Consider the following 17,283-nt stretch of genomic DNA (forward strand, 5'->3'; position numbering starts at 1 on the left):
CCTTAGGTCTGTCCTTATGTGAAAGAGATTCAAAGTTTTTCTAGTAGAAGGCCACACCCTTTTCCAAGGGGAGGTCATTAAGAAATGGTGATTATTGGGATTGGGTCATTTACACATCTCCCAAATAACAACTTGGCTAGAAAAGGGGAAAAAAAACTTGAGTGAAAGCTTCATGATAGAGTGTAGATTCAAGTATGCATGTTCACCCTTGGGATGGGATGGACCTGAAAAGGGGCATGGTAACCCCCCCCCCCCCCCCCCCCCCCCCCACACACACACACACACACACATACACAAAATTTATTTATGATTTGATGAACATTGTCATACAATCATATGACACATAATATAAACATACTAATACAATGTACCTTTAAATCTGGAGGTATATGCACAATCTTTGGTAAAATTTTTCGCAGTAATTATTGACAAAAAAATAATTTATAGTATGAAGATACATTGAAAACTGTCTAATCTGACACCTATGCAATCTTGTGAATTCCCACATTCAATTTGTTCCTAGTTTACTATATTCCATTTTTTAGCTCTACTGGTCAGAGACCAGAAGAGCTTATGCGATAGTAATGCGTCCGTCCGTCCGTCCGTCTGTCTGTCTGTAAACAATTTTTCAAAATGCTACTCCTCCTACAGTTTTGATCTGATTTCAATATAACTTGGCACACAAGTAGACTACACTAAGATACATAATTCCGTATATTGGTTTTTGATTTCAATGAACGGTGTTGCCGTGGTTACTAAAAATAGACATTTCTGTGAAATTCTTTCAAAATGCTACTCCAAATACAATTTTAGTCTGATTATGATATAAATGTGGCATGCAAGTAGACTGCACTAAGAACATAAAGAGACTTAATCAAGGATCATTATTCTATTTATTGCTGTTGAAAAGTTTCAATTTCCAACTGCTTAAGTACTTTTCTCTTCCTTTGCTATAAGTACAAACCAGTAGAGCTTCAGTCTCGACAGAGACTTCTGGTTTTTATACTTTGCAATCTGACAGTCTCTGTCTATTTCGACATAAAATTTGTCTCCCAGACCATGTCGGATTAAACAGGTTTCACTGTAATTACAAATTTAGTTTAAAATAATGTTTTAAAGTGGTTCACTGATTCTCTAAACAGGAGGTAGCAGGAGGTGGCAAACTGTTACACAATATACATGTACTGGACTGGCAGAATGGTAGTACATTTATGGAATGTAATTCTCAATGTCTTTGTTCTCTAAGTTACGTACTACTTGACATCAGCTGTTGGGTACATCTCAAAGAGTCAGTTTCAGATTCAGCTTATGGTGTTGGTCTCCATTTTGTCTAACGGTGATTACGTAACTATACATTTATGTTCAATTAATACAAGTTTCTAAGTTCTCTGCAATCACTTTGATAGTTAACCTGGTTAAGTATTATGGGTAATTATCTTGATCATATCAGAATGCACTAACTTCTTTGTGTGGTAGAAAGTTTGACATTTACCCTGGATTATACTTAGTCTTAACTGCTATCATTATACAATTGGTAACCAAGTCTTGACTATAATGGTCATACAACATGTAAATGCATTGTCTGGTTTGTAATGTGATCTAACATTGGTATCGGGCAAGTTTTAGATATTGAATATCAATTATCTTAAGTGTAAAATGGCACATTAATACATGAATCATGGAAGTGAATTAAGGACATACACAAGGTACCTTACCTACTGATAATTTTTCAAGACATTCTAAATTTAAACTTATAACACATGTACCATAACATGTTCTTAGACAAAGAATCAACATGTGTTACCCGGGAATTTGAAAAGATATCAAATTTTGGAAAAAAAATACATTATTCAAAGAAAATTGTACAAAAATTATAAAACATAAATTCCAGATTTTTTTCAAGAATTGTTTTAGAATAGGTGTACAAATCCATATATAGACATTAAAAATATTGCACACAGGTCCTTCATTTAGTGGAACTCTTCAACTCCAGGGAAGAACCCAATAAAGTTCAAACTACCTTGCGTATGACCTTAAATGACTTTTGGGCGTTTCTCTAAATTACTTGAAAACAAGCAGAATTCTGAAAAGAAAATTTGAAGATTTTTTTTTTTAATTTTGGTATGTTGAGTCCATAGACTTGGATGCCAAAAAAAAAAAAAGAGGAAGTTTAGATGTGAATTTGAAATGGTGTTTAAGTTGAGGGGAATGGTGGTTTTATAGGTTGTATGGAGAGCTAATTTCATTGAAGAGAAGTAAAAAGGATCCTGTCAATTGATCAGTGCCATCAGTTGTCCATAGCCCTGGCAATCACATACTGTCATGTTCAGCCACTATAAATTGTCCTAGCTGATTTATTGATTTCAATCCCGTGTAAACTGTCAACTTGAATTTTGTATTGGCAAGGCACGTTGTTTCGACTGATTGAGGCTCTCTAACAAAATGATCCACACATCTCTTAAGGAGATTTTCAAATCTCGCCTTGGCAAACAGAAATGATGGATTTCTTGAGACAAATGAGAAAAAAGTATGGGAAAAGCTCATCATTGAATATAAGACCATTGGTTACCTCCATTTTCTTCCTCTCTCTTATTTAAAAAAAAAATCTGTAATTATGAATATTTGTCATTAGCAAAACTTGCTGTGTGTTTTTCAGGGGTTTATAATTCGTTATATGAACAAATGGTATGCTTCCTTTTTTTTCTATTTTGCAAATTGCTGGAACCACCAAAATCAGAAAATTTTGAATTGATGTATCTGTACATTCAGGAAATCTATGTGGAGTTCAAATTATGCCCAATATTTTAATATTGTTGAAGACAATTGAAGCAAATGGATCCAAAGTGGAGTTTGAAAGGGAGAGAAGAAATCAATCTAACCTATTGATTTTGACTGTCATGAATATTAAGCTCTCTTTCATACAATTTTTCCCATTGATTTAAAAAGTCTATATTGACAGTTTAAAGGAGAACTTTCCTTTCAGGACTGCTATTTGAACTTTGAGGAGTGGAAAATGTATGTAAATCAATTTTTCCCCTTGTTCAAAGATGTCTGTTTTCGAAAAGAAAAACTTGAATATATTATTATTGAACAAATTTCCAGTTGTTTTATTTGACTATAGGCTGTTACCGGTAATTTAAATCAAAATTAATGATTAAAAACTTTTAATGCATTGAGCTAAAGCATCTTCTTTTATGTATGATATTTTTTCAATAGAGGTACAAATATCGGAATATTAGCAGACATCTAGGAATATATATAAGTTATAATATTTTTTTCTGTTTTAATACTCATGTATTCTGTTAAATTCTCACTATAACATTTTATGCAACAATTGTATCTATTTTCCTCAACTTTGAATCTGAGAACAGACAGAATCGGATCAGTCCACCTGAAGTGTATCACAGTAGTAGCCAGTGAAGAGTTGACAAAACATCTCCACACGTAGTGCCAGGGTGCTAATTGCCGGGGCCTTATCTGGTCCACTCTCTGGTTTTTTCTCCCTCAGCCTGTTTATGTTAGTTGTCATGGAGATGTGTTGGTGATGTAGATGTTGCTGTAAAAACCTAGATTGAATTATTATTGGAGCTAGGAGTTTAGGATTTTGTGCTGACGGAATATGATCATCGGAGATTGAGTTGTTACAAGAACAATGTGTCTGTAGGATTGGAATATCTCCAGGTAATGACCTAGCTGTAAAGGGATAAATTCAATATTTTTCTTTCACTTTAACTCCTTATGAAAATTTACTTTGAACCCTTTTAATCTTGGAAAAAAAAATGATTATTTTAAATTATATACTCTCTATATGACTTTTTGTTTTGGAAAAAAAACATGGACATTTGCTTATTTTCTACTTTCTTGTATGCATGTACCTACTTTTCAATTATTTTCTCTCTGTCACTGGCAGTAAATTAAGATTTGTCAATAAAACTTGCTTCATTTATTTCCATAAAGATTAGAGGTAGGTCAGGAACTGCCTGTTAAATCTGTGATGCTGTTGTTGTGATTATGAGAGGACTCAATCTCATCTGTTGCTTTACTCCATTGATTTCTTAATTTAATAGTTATAGGACATGTACCGACAATCCTTAATCAATTGTACATGATATGTTTTTGTTAGGAGTGTTTTTCAGTGCAGCGAAATTAGTTTTAAAAAATTAAGTTACGTTAAGTTATGTTTATGTAGCAATTGAAACAAATGTTGAAAGACATGTGTTACATGTATAACTCAAATTGTCATTGAAATTACTTTGTGAAATGTCATTCTATTCAAAGGAGTGTGAAGCTTATTAAAGCTTGATAGAAATATATTTGTTAATGAATTTTATTCACTGAGGTTTAGAAACATCCTTTTGTAAGTTATAATTTGCATGCATGAAAGTCTTCAAGTACCGGTTTGTTAGAAGAGTCCCTTTAGATGTCCTTTTTTAGCGCTGTGCTTCGACTAAATGAGAAGGGATTATTACAGAGATGTTTGCATGACATAGGTTGTAACTTCCTGCAGTTTTTCCCAGTCTGGTCTTTTTATTTTCCCTCTGTCTGATCTTCATAATTGATTACAGGTAAACCCTAGGTTGATGGTTAATGCGTTTCTTTTAAGCTCGGGTTTTTGTCTAGAGCACAGTCAGTAATTATGGAAATGAAAGGTAAACTGCTCTAAATGATGAGAGGTGGTTGTCAGCATAATGCACCTGTATTTTTTGAGTGGTTGTCACCCTCCCTGATATTCTGTGTCTCTGCGATCTGGCTACAGTAAAACTTGTCTAGTATACCGGGAAACACAGATAGAATTGTATAGAGAATTTTTATGTATTTTAAGAATTTGTTTTAGTATACCTGGAAAAATCCATAGCAAAATTCATTGAAAAATTGTAATGTAATAATGATCTGTGATATAATGAATTAACATATATAATGAACTGTTTTTGTGTCCCCTAGCATCAATATATTTTTTTTACCTTGACCTTACCTTTGACCTCACCATGTTTAAAATTGTTGACTAGCTCAGTTTCATAGAAACTTCATATCTAATGAATTTTGATGAGTGCTATTGACTATATCTATTTATTGAACTTGACATTCTTTTTGACCTTGACCACATCTAAATTTAGATCACTTTCACAGAAGTCTGGAATATGTGCTATTTCTAAAAAAAAACAAAAAAAAAAACGTCAGATTGCCAAAAATGACTAACAGCCAATGAATTTTGAGGCAAAATTTGGATTCTTCAGCGGACAGTTGGCAGTTCATCAGCTGTTGTCTTGCTCACTTGACCTTTTTTGTCTGCCGACTAATTTTGTGTCTGTATAGTCCAGTTTAATTTTTTTCTGCATCAGATTATAAATTAACCCTCTAATTCAAATTCAAAATTTCATGAAACCAGATTTGATCAGCTTTTTATAATATTGGCAATTGCAATTTTTCAAAGATTTTTAAAAATATTGGGTAGGTATGGGCTGTCTTAGTTTATACATCCTTTTTATGACAGTTTTTATGATTCAGGTATTGATCATAGACTGAGAGAGCATATTAATAACTCTTAAATTAAATTTTCACTGGAAAAAATACAAACTTTGAAAGCCTGCGGTATACTTCATTGTCACTAGAGATTGTGTCCCCTAATAATCTGACAAGAATACTGATTGGTGTCATCTGATAATTATGAAGATATTGAATTCTGTTTACTGGGGCTCCCAGGAGGGGCTATACTAAACAACAGCAGCAAACAATATGAGATCCCTGAAGACCCCCATGTCACTTTGTCTTCGTTATACATTAAACAGCAAGGGACAAGGTTTCCCTTTATAATGTAATTTGGTCCAAGTGTTGGATCTAAGCAGGATTTATGTTTTGTAGAAATCAACAATGTTTCCACATGCATTCGGGGTTAAGTTTCATTGACAGGTTTAGAGCAGGGAATACAATATACCTGGATACTTGATATTTAGGAGAAAAAAAATCTTAACCTTAAATTCCATTTGGTTTTAGATGTAAAAAAAAATTGATATTTTACAAATATTACTTAGAACTGCATGGAGATTTACATCTATGTATAAACTATATGTTATGTTTAAAACTAAAAAAAAATTACCTTACAATTTTGGATGTGGTAATATTGTTATTTCTTTCTTTTGTAAAATGACACACTTATTGACTTATACACGTTCGGATCAGTGTGAACAGCTTATAATTAAAAGGTTAGGTATTACCTCAGAAGGCCAAGCCACATATAATTGGCTCTTCACTGTGATTCTTGTATCACTTCATGGTCAATATTTTACTTGCCAGCTGCAGATACCTATGAATATATGGGCATTGATTACTTTTATCGGGGAGCATGTAGTGATGAGCTCCTCTGACACGGGTAGAGAGTGGATTACTCATTATAACCAGGCTGTCTTTGTCTCCTAATAACACTTGCTGGTTGTAGTTATACTGGATAAGTTTTAGTTATTCAGCCACGCTTGGTTTTCACAGTCATTCCTGAATCTGTCAATTAGCGCCGGGAATTCTAGTGATTTTCTGTCATGCTTTTATAGAACATGGAGGACTATTTCGGTAGGTGCATGTTTAGAAGGATCACTTTGCTTCCTTATTATTATCTGTTACATTATATAAGTATCTAACCTGTTTATAATTATTTTTACAAATTATTGTTTATTAAATTTGTTTTACAGTTTCCTACTGCACACAATTAAAATTATATAAAACCTCAAGTCTGTAGTTAAATTTCCCTCTTGTATTAAACATTTGTTGAATTTATGTAGTTATGTCTAGTTGTATCATCAGCAGCAGAAAATGTTCGGTGGATAATTGTTTTAATTACTCATATTAAAATAATATTGGAGTTTATTTTTTTTAAAGAAGATACCAGTAGTTTACTCTGGGTATATCTTTTGTGTACATCTGATTCAATGTATTGCATAGTGATAATAACTTTAGGTCCATGCAATATAACTAAACATTGTGCACTAATTATAAATATCCTACATTTTATTAGATTCTTTTAGGGGATGAGAAAAATGTGACCCTTAAAATAGGTTCTAGATTCAGAAGATTAATAAAAAAGAATTAAGGAGACTTTCACTGTGAGTGTTACCAGCCTATGAATGCCTATAAATGATGGTCTCAGAGTGGATTGCTTGTCTAGACAAAAGGTATGTTGAGTTTTCTTTTATGTCAAAAAGGTATGTCAATTTTTTTTATGTCTAGTCGTCTAGAAAAAAAAGTAGATCTATAGATGTCGAGGTTTGGGTTTTTTTGCCTGGTCTAGACAAATTAGGTAACTGTTTAAAAGAAGAAAAGTGATTTATCATGAAACTAGTCTGCCTTGTAAGACATTTTGTCAGTTATGGTGAGGTTTTTTGTATGTGTACTAAATTTTTGCTTAAAACCTTCAGAGTATTCTTTGAAATTTAACAGCTCGTAGTATTTATGTGTGACATTTATTGATCCTGAAATGATATACATGTGTATTTACTTTTGTTTTAAAAGACAAACTATTTCAAATTTTAAAGTTAATGATTTGGGGACTTATATTGATTTTTGTGGTATTATCAATTTGTCTATTTCAGTTAGAGTTTTAAATTTCACTAGAAAAGAGATAGGAAGGGATTGTGTGTATTTTGCAAGTGCCATATGTGACCGATTGACATTCAGTGGAGTACAATTAAGTTATAATTAGCTGCTCATCTGTAGCCATTACTTTATAAGTCACTTAAAAATAACAAAATGCCATTAGATACCTGGTACACATTAAGCTAATCAATGTGTGTACATTGTAACAGTATCCCCACATGTCTAGCGTGAACACTAATTACTAAACTGATAAATTTTTCATGGGAATTTAATACCAAAGTAATGAAATTGGTTAATATTAATCTAATCAATGTTGGTTGAATTTAATGTCACCCAACACTTTGCTGTTATACAGTATATGGTATTATTGATATAGAAAAATACTTTGCATACAAACATTTATATACTGTGTACAGGGTTATTTTCGCATTACTTTATTTTTGCCCTTTCACACTTGCAATCAATTTTTCCCAGGTTTAAATTCGCCCAGTCACAATTTTGTTTAAGAAAATATACTGTTCTCTTTAAATTCCTTTTAAAATTTGCCCCACAGAGGTTAGGGCGAAAGGGGCAAAAATAAAACGGGGGCGAAAATTTCCCTGTATACAGTATATACTCAAATTGGAAAGAGCAATTCATGTGGATGCAAAATCAGAATTTTTTTTCTTGAGTTATGGGAGAGGAATACACACCATACACTTGTAAATTGTCCCTTTGTGCAGTTTTATGGGATAAAGGAGGGCTTTTTGTGGGAGAAATAACTTTCCTGATGGCGCAGAATCAGAATTTTTCATTTGTAAAATAAAATTTATCAATCATACAAATTTTTTTTTTATTCTACACCATAATATGACTGGGGCCATATACAGTTTGTCATGTCCATCTTCCATCACTGTCTTTCTGTCCTTGAATCACATTTTGCATTTAGCACAGTTTAAAAGAAACTTTTCAAATATTTTATCAAGCATCATGTGCTGATACATTTTGATGAGAGCTATTATACTATCAACTTTTTTTTACCTTGACCCTTTTCTCAACCTTGAACTCCAGCAATTTTCTGAAATTAGTGTCTGTTTATCTTAGTGTCATAGAAACTATTGAAGATATTTTCATGAAATTTTTAAAATATGCTGATACATACTGAGGAGAACTATTCAGCTTCATCCTGGGCAGGGCATTCATTTCTATGGACATGCTTCTAGTTTAATTTTCACTCCCATCAAAAGTTTTCTTAAATTCTCTGATCACTGCAGCATCTTTTTTTGTTTCACACCAACAAGCTGTTAATTATATACAGAATTGTTTTCAATAAAGTCCATTCCAAGATCTCTCTCAGTACTCATTTGAAATGAAATGAAGGGACACCAACTACTAACTACTGTAAACCAACATTTATTCGTGACAACTTTACTTCGCGATTTACCAGGGGTAAACTAGTTCACGACAATTAATTTTTGTGATCAAGCCAATTTTGGATATGTTATGATTATTAAATAACGCAGAGACTTTAAGGACCAGTTCACAGCGAGAAATATTTGCGATGACAAGGTTCTCGCGAACTTCGCAAAAATTTCTCACACACGAATAAAAGTTGGTTTACAGTATTACATCCTGTCTTTTGATAGACCATGTGACAGAACAGGGGAAGAACTCGATCTGATTTACTCACACCTGAAGAATCTAAAAGCTTTTGAGAAGTTTCACCCAACCCTTCTCCAACAGATCTGTGTCTATGGGTACTATGAAGACCTGGACAAAGGTGTTACATGTAAGTTTCATTGTTTGATCACGTATTCAACAATGATTTTGTTATGGAGTAACTGCATCTCTCTGATCCCTTTTTGAATTTTTATTTAAAAAAATTTCATTGGAACATTTTGTATAAAATTAATAAGTTACGTTTTATACATGTATTGAGATTATTCAAGTCTTTAACAGTAGAGCTGTCAAAGTTCTGTAAAAATTGAATATACAGATGGAACCTTTACCAATTACATTTCTTTCCTGTAGTGTTCCGCCAAGGGGATATTGGGACAAACTGGTACATTGTGATCTCTGGAAGCCTGGAGGTTCTAGTGTCAGAGACGGGGGACCACAAGGTAAATCCAAGAGTTATTCAAGGTCACCTCAAAGAAGTCAATGTGAGCTTATGCTGTGCCCCTTATATCAGTGTCCCATGTTTTAAGTTTTAGGAGCAGCTCAATTCTCAAGTAACCATGAACTCTCCCTGATCCAATCTTAGTCATATTCAAAAGGATGTATCCAAAGATAGTGTTGATTTAAGTTTGTTTAAATTATGACCTCCAAGGATAGAGTTTGACCACACAGAGCAAGCAAAGTTTTATTAGGAATACTTAAGAAAATATTCTGATTAAGGAAAAAATTACTGATGAGAAACAGCAAGGTCTTGATGACTCAGGTAAGCACTGTTGCCCATTGGCCTCTTTATACTGACAATACAAAAGATTAGAAATGATTTTTTTTTCATTATCATTCTTCACAAACTTGACAACATTGGTAAGGTTGATACAGTACATAAGCCTGATGTTGGAACTCTTTACACCTTCTGCAGGGTAATTTTCTAGTGTAACAGAAATAAGATTAAATCCTCGTTGACAGACCTACAAAACAAATCTAATTGCTTCTCGCCTTTTTCTGTAAATTGTATCTTCAAGGCTCAATTTTGAGTTATTTTGATCTAAGACAAGTTGTCGGACAATTTTCCTGATTATATTTATGTAAAATATTTAACTTGATCTGAAATTGGCCCCATTGTCTTCTGTTACAGTAGTTCTGTCTAGAAAACCTTAGACTACACAGTCAAGTTAATTAAACCATAAGTTCAGATGTCTGTCTGAAAATTAAATTACCAGTACAAATATATCACACAAGGTAGAGAATTATGAAAAAAAAATGTTTTACATCATAAAGTTGACATTTGCCATAAATCTCAACAGAATTTGCTTTTATCTATAGTTATCTTACCCTATGATGATCCAGAAAATGTGTTAATTGCTTAATAAAAGCTAAAGATATGGTGTCATTAATGGTTTGGCAAAGTTCAGAAGTAAATGCAGTCAGTTGATATGTCATCCCCCGGTAATTTGGAATAAGCCAGGTATGATTATGGGGGTGTAGCCGGGAAATAGTCTGGATTGTACACATCAAATAGGAATTCTTACTCTTAAGTATTGATCTGTTTCCCAAATTTAGTGTTTGTGTTTTTTATTTTTTACCAAATTAATCTTCAAAAATGAAGGATATACAAGTGTAAGTAATGAGATAAGAATCAAAGTACTGAAAGTACTCCAAGATTACATCTTAAGAGATGCACTGATTAACATCGTTACATTGACCATTTTAGCAATCATGGATTTCCTTAGTATAAAATTGTCATTATGGCTCAGTTGATAGAGCACTCACTCAGTGATCGGGAGGTCATAAGAGTAAGTTTGAATCTTGGCCATGGCTGACCTAATTTGATTAAAAATTGTTAGCAACTGTTCCTTTGCCATGCACTAGGCACCTTGAAATGAAAGTTGGAGTCTTTCTGATAAGACCTTATAAATCGAGGTAGGCTTTAACATGATAAAGATCCTTCACTACTCAATTGCCTATGTGTTGAGTAAAGGTCAACATTTGAAGCCTTTCAATGGTGATGTTTCTATATAAGTGACATGGGGTATGAAAAAGCATTCAACAGCCCAAACAAGTAAATTTGAAGTTTTTGAAGAAATTTGTTTAAAACTAGAGCACTTAAAAGGGAAAGAACTATATGCGGTATATTGCATATCTTTGCCCCCCAAAAAGTCAAATTTTGAATTTAAAAAAAAAATGTGCTGAATTCTATAAATTGTATAAGAAATATAAGTTAACAAAACATATTATAGTTTCAAAGTAGTTTATTGACAATTTTTGTTTTTATGACGTCACAAACTAGTCCCGATTTTTTATAATTTTTAGAAAGAGGACTAAATAGACAAAATTTCAACAGTTTTAGCTTTAAAAATTATAGAGCGCAAGTTTGCTCAGGAACAATATTTAAATATTTTATTGATATTATCATTCTAAACATTATATAAAACTAGGAGACTTATTGTTCACAGAACAATAAGAGGTCTTTCCACCTTCTTTGAATTTTAAATTTGTTTTATACATGACTCCTAAAAATTAAATTCCATGAAAAAGAAACCAGAACTCTCTTGAAGCATAAAAAAAATGAAAATTAAAAAAAAAAATGAATGACCTTGACCTTTGACCTTGAAAAAATATTCAAGGTCAAATGTCAAGGGTCACAATGCAGTTGCCCCCATGCTTCTATGCCTTATAGTTTTCAAGTTATAAGGATTTATAGTAAGTGCAAAGAACTTAAAGGGTAATAACTCATATAAGGGGTCATCAGATACATTTGCACTTGTACAGTGAAGTAAGACCTAAATACCCTTAAGATATTAGTAAAGGTTTGGTGTCTCTACAGTCTACGGTTTCGGAGAAGTAGCGATAACAAGGTTTTTCACACAAGGGGCGATAACTTTTAAAAGGATTAAAATTAGGGGACAAGAGTGAAATCTTTGAAACAGTTTTAAGAGTACATATTAATGATGCATAGACATTAAGTATATGTTGAAAGACAAAAGAGATATAAAAAGAGCTAAATTTTCCATTTTTGGAATGACCTTGACCTGTGACCTTTATATGAATTTGAAGGTCAAAGGTCAATGAATCTTATGCAGTTGGTCCCATGTCTCTACGACTTGTCATTTTGAAAATTTTTAATTATTTGTAATATTCAAAAAGTTTCAGGGGCAATAACTCATTGAAGGGGTCACCGAATACTTTCGCAATGAATAGATTGAAGAGTCCCCATAATTAGGCAAAGCCATTGGTGAAGGTTTCATACCTTTACGGTTAACAGTTTCAGAGGAGTAGCGATAACAAGGGTTTTTAGCACAAGGGGCAACAACTTTTTAAAGGGTCAATCTTAGGGGCCAAGAATTATATCTTCTAAAGAGTTTCAAAAGTACATATTAAAGACATAAGATAGAAAGTATATGTTTAAGGACATAAGAGCTATTAAGAAAAATTTATTTCTCATATTTGGAATGACCTTGAACTTTGACCTTGAATTGAATTTGAAGGCAAAGGGTCATTGAATGTTATGCAGTTGGTTTCATGTCTCTACGACTTTTCGTTTTGAAAATTTTTAATTTTTTGTAAAATTTATAAAATTTCAGGGGCAATTACTCATTGAAGGGGTCAAAGAAATCTTTTGCAATGAATAGATTGAAAAGTCTCCTAAATTAGATCAAGACAATGGTGAAGGTTTCGTATCTCTACGGTTTACGGTTTCTGAGGAGTAGCGATAACAAGCTTAACGGTGAAAGGGCCAATAACTGCATAAGGGGTTGAAGTTAAAACATACGGGGTCGTTTTTCGGAATAACTTTATATATCCAGTATCATGAACTAAAAAGTTTTTCGATAAGTCTTACGGTCTCAAAAGCTAAGGGGAGAAATAAAATAAAAAGAAACAGAAGCATTTCAAGAGGTCTTTCCACAGAAAGGTGGAAAGACCTAAATATGGAGCCTGATCAGACCTGCGCTCGGTGTTTTTTACTCAAAATACCGACGTAATATATACATTTTTCTGTAGAAATCTTGGAAATTTTAAATTTACATCATGTTCATGACGTCATATCAAACATATGACGTCATTGCTTCTGAAAATATTCAGCGCTTTTAAGTCAGCATGTATCCCCCTGTTTAAGAACGTAATTAAATATTTCTCCGTAAAGTTTGATTTGGGGGGCAAATATTGGTTATTACCGAATAAAGTTCTTTATACCACATTTACATGCTTGAGAGAGGAGAAAATTTTTCAGTTTTATTTCTTTGTGTTTGGATTTTTAATATGATATCAAATTCCTAGTCATCCCCAGCATAAATGTAATACAGGACTCTATCATCATCATTATTTTAAAGAGAATTTTCATCATCTTTGCCTCAAACATTGTTCTCCCATTAGCTGCAATAATGCAGCCCTCTCCGAATTTTTTTTTTTTTTTTTTTTTTTTTTTTTTTTTTTTTTTTTGGGAGAGGTCAGAAAACATCAGATAAAAAAAATCTGAGAGGGCTACATTATTGCAGCTATTCTCCCATGTTTGCTTTTTACTGTAAGCTAGTTTTCAAACAATGTTTAGTGTAAGTGCATTATTCAGCGTATAGGATATTTGGTGGAAATTGACTTTTGACCAAGTAAATGTAGATTTGATTCAGCGCATTTTTTAATATTCTTATTAATTATTATGTACATAAATTCAAGTTATTTTTTGGTCCAATTTTGTTCCGCAAGCTATGCTCTAATTGTTTCAAAATTGTATTTTACTTATAAACAAAGAACAAAGTACGGTATTGGCCAAAAAATGCCGGCTGTCAGACCTGCCCCGTTCAAAACATTTTAAAGAGCTTAGAATTTTTAGAATTAAATGATATATAATTTATATACCTGACTCAAAAGTATGCGTTTGAAAAATAACGCTCAATACTGTACCTTTTGTAGCAGAACGTCGAGATTTTACGAAGAATTTTGACGCGACGTCATACATTTAACGTGTAGTATGCGTAATCTGAAAATCCTGACTTACTCGCTATGGCACAGTTTATTTCAAATATAAATTTAAGAAATTAAGTTGTTGATTCATTAATACGTCATTGTTGTTTTGTTTCTGCTTTTTTATTTATTTATTAGCATTAGTATAATTATACTTACAATGTAATCATCCACAAAGGTGTCACCGCTTTAGTTGATGAGTCTAGCTGGGGAACGTGGAGAAAAAGATATAAACTATTTTCTGTTTGATATTTTCTTTCATTTTATTGCAGTGATTATACGCTCTAAATATTTTTTAGCTATTTTTTAAAAAATAAATTGAGAAAAATTTGTATATCAGATCTAGTGAAAAATAATGTACTGATGAGAAAAAAAGATCGATGTTTCACGGGCACCAAAAAAATTCAATTCTCAAGAATATGGAATATGTAAGGTGCAAGACCAGAAAACTCAAATGTCAAGATAATATTATTTATATTATATATCTTTATTGGAGCAGTACTAGTCGTACAGAAAACTATGGTTATATTTAATGTAGAGCAGAAATCCCCCCTCTAATGGTCAATTTTGCTAATAAACTTTTAAAGACATTTAAATAATATAAATAGGAATGCGAGGGATTTCGATCCCGATTTTGAAATAAAAAAATTTAAGCACAGTTACCTTTTTAAAATCAGATAATGGGTACATTAAAACTGATTGTTTTCTGTGATATATTCATTTACATCCTGCTTGATGACAGAGGAATACTTAAAATTTAAATGTAACACCCCCACCACCCACCCACCCCATTCGAGTTTAATGAGTTCTTATCATTTATATATGCCTTCCACAAATATTTTTTTTAATAACACATGTAAGATAATACTTGATAAGACTGAAAATGAATTATCAGTAAATGTTTTGATTAAAAAATATTGCTGGGGGGGGGGGGGGGAGTTATAAATCGGACTCTCAGTTCAGACTGAATAACATAACAGGCGTTCTTTCATTTCGCTTAAAAAGTTTTAAAAACCTGTCCGGAACATTATTATTGGTTAGTATTCAGCCGATTACTCTTCTCCTTTCACACTTGAAAGGCTTTCTACATTTTTTTTCAGTCCGAGTAAATACTTACAGAGTCATTTGTTTATATGTTTACATATTCAATACATGTTGACAATTACGTCGGATAAGTATAATCGCTCATGGATTATTTCGCAGAATCCTCACCTTCTAGCAGTCAATGACAAATATTTATTCCAAATGTTTTATTTCATGTTTTTGCCCATTAATATTAGGATCAAAATACGTTTGAGTTGCTAGTATCACTTTTTTTTTTTTCTTTTTTTTTAATTTCTCGCAAAATTTCTTTGCTTAGTAGAGAATGTAGCTATTTAAAAATAAAAAAAAATCTAAACTTCCGTGTGTCTTTACTTTTCTGACAATTGAATGTGAGAATGTAAGTATGATTCTTGCAATGGATTGATGGATTGCATGTTTGTTGTTTAGCGTCCCTCTCGAGAATTTTTCACTCATATGGAGACGCCACCACTTGCCGGTGAAGGGCTACAAATTTTGTCCTATGCTCGGCACTCAGGGCCTTTGAACAGTGAGGGATCTTTTTCGTGCCAGCACCCACTGCGACACGGGGCCTCGGTTTATACGGTCTCATCCGAAGGACCGGTCTCCACGTCCCGCAGTGGGATTCGAACCCGCGACGGAAGGATTGATTCCTTACTTCGCGACTATGGAGCAGACGCTCTAACCACTGCGCCACGCTTCTTAATTGCAATGGACAAAAAGAATCTAATGGGCTTACATGTATTTACAATACAATACAGACAGGTATTTCCTACATGTATATAAAAAGGATATACTAAAGATGTAAAATGTATTGGTCCATAAGTAAAGTCATTTTCAACAAGAATTAATGTTAATAAAGTAATTTAAGCAAAAAAAAATTAAAAAACAAAAAAAAACAAACAAACAAAAAACACAAACAATCTGCAATCCCCAATACCCGGAAAAACGGGTCTTTCATTAGTTGGTCCATGACAACCCCTCCCCCATGAATAGATATTTCCATTTCTGAGAGCGTTGCATTCACGTAGAATAATTTTTTAGCGGGGGGGGGGGGGGGGGGGGGTGCCAAAGATAGTGATAATAAGCCAAGTTCTTTCAGTACCACTTTTTTTCATACATTATGTACTACCTGTACTTTACCCTTATTTCACTGTACTGTAATAAAATTGGGGGGGGGGGCTTTCAATGAACAGTTCTATAATATTAAAATGTTTGGAGAAAAAGTGCCCCCCCCCCTCCCCCCCCCGGGTTGCTAAGTGCTTATGTTGAATTTTTTTTTTTTTTGAAAGAGTCGCTAGCGTTGTCTTTTATTGTACAAATATAATTTCCCAATATACGTCATACGGTTTCTGTTACATGTATCTATAGTAAAAAATGCATAATGTTACTAGTATGAAGTGGTGGGATTTTATCTTAATTTTATTATTTTATACATGTATTAATATAGTCGCAAATTAATGATAGACTAAGTGCAAAATATAAAAAAAATACATATATGTAGATGCTAGTTTTTCTACATGAACTCCATGATCACAAATTAAAAATTGTATTGTCTATATGCACTCGGATTTACGTGCCAAATACATTTACATGTATCTATGTATATAAAAGACGTACTGTTTACAGCACACGCAGATTTTTTTTCTGACAGGGAAGAACTAAACAGCAAAGGTGTCCAAACACTCATTTCATTGCTGACAACTTTCAAAGATGATCTGCTTTCCTTTGTAACAAAGAATCACGTGGGTTCTGTCTCGTCCGTTTGACTGTCTACTATTAATCTTTTTTTTAAAAATCTGAAAATCCAAGGATGAAAGGGGGGAGCCCTTAGCTTGATCACAGGTCAAAAGCTGCTGATTATCGCTGACCAATATCAGATAAATTTCAGAATTCCACGAACATGCACATGTCTACATTGTAAGTCTTTTTTTTTTAACCCAATAAGCACCACCCTTTCCCGATATACCACTGGCATCTAAATACCCGTTTGTGTTACAAACATGTAATCTGCACGAAATATTTGGACAA

General features: G+C 33.0%; 1 protein-coding gene across 2 annotated transcripts in view; it reads left to right on the forward strand.

Annotated features, from left to right (window-relative positions):
* Positions 1–6,216: 6,216 nt before the first annotated feature.
* LOC134283101 (rap guanine nucleotide exchange factor 4-like) overlaps positions 6,217–17,283 on the forward strand; it is a 66,386-nt gene continuing 55,319 nt past the window's right edge. The window contains exons 1-4 of one of the 2 annotated variants that reach the window (XM_062765535.1): positions 6,217–6,561; positions 7,004–7,160; positions 9,207–9,349; positions 9,592–9,680. In XM_062765535.1, coding sequence (XP_062621519.1) covers positions 7,123–7,160; positions 9,207–9,349; positions 9,592–9,680 — 270 coding nt within the window. In that variant the 5' untranslated portion in view covers positions 6,217–6,561; positions 7,004–7,122. The remainder of the gene's footprint in view (positions 6,562–7,003; positions 7,161–9,206; positions 9,350–9,591; positions 9,681–17,283) is intronic. The other variant, XM_062765536.1, reaches the window with a different exon arrangement.

Source organism: Saccostrea cucullata, unplaced genomic scaffold (genome assembly GCF_032062105.1).
Source record: "Saccostrea cucullata isolate Sc308-1 unplaced genomic scaffold, CSIRO_AGI_Scuc_v1 ctg326, whole genome shotgun sequence".
NCBI classification, from domain to species: domain Eukaryota; kingdom Metazoa; phylum Mollusca; class Bivalvia; order Ostreida; family Ostreidae; genus Saccostrea; species Saccostrea cuccullata.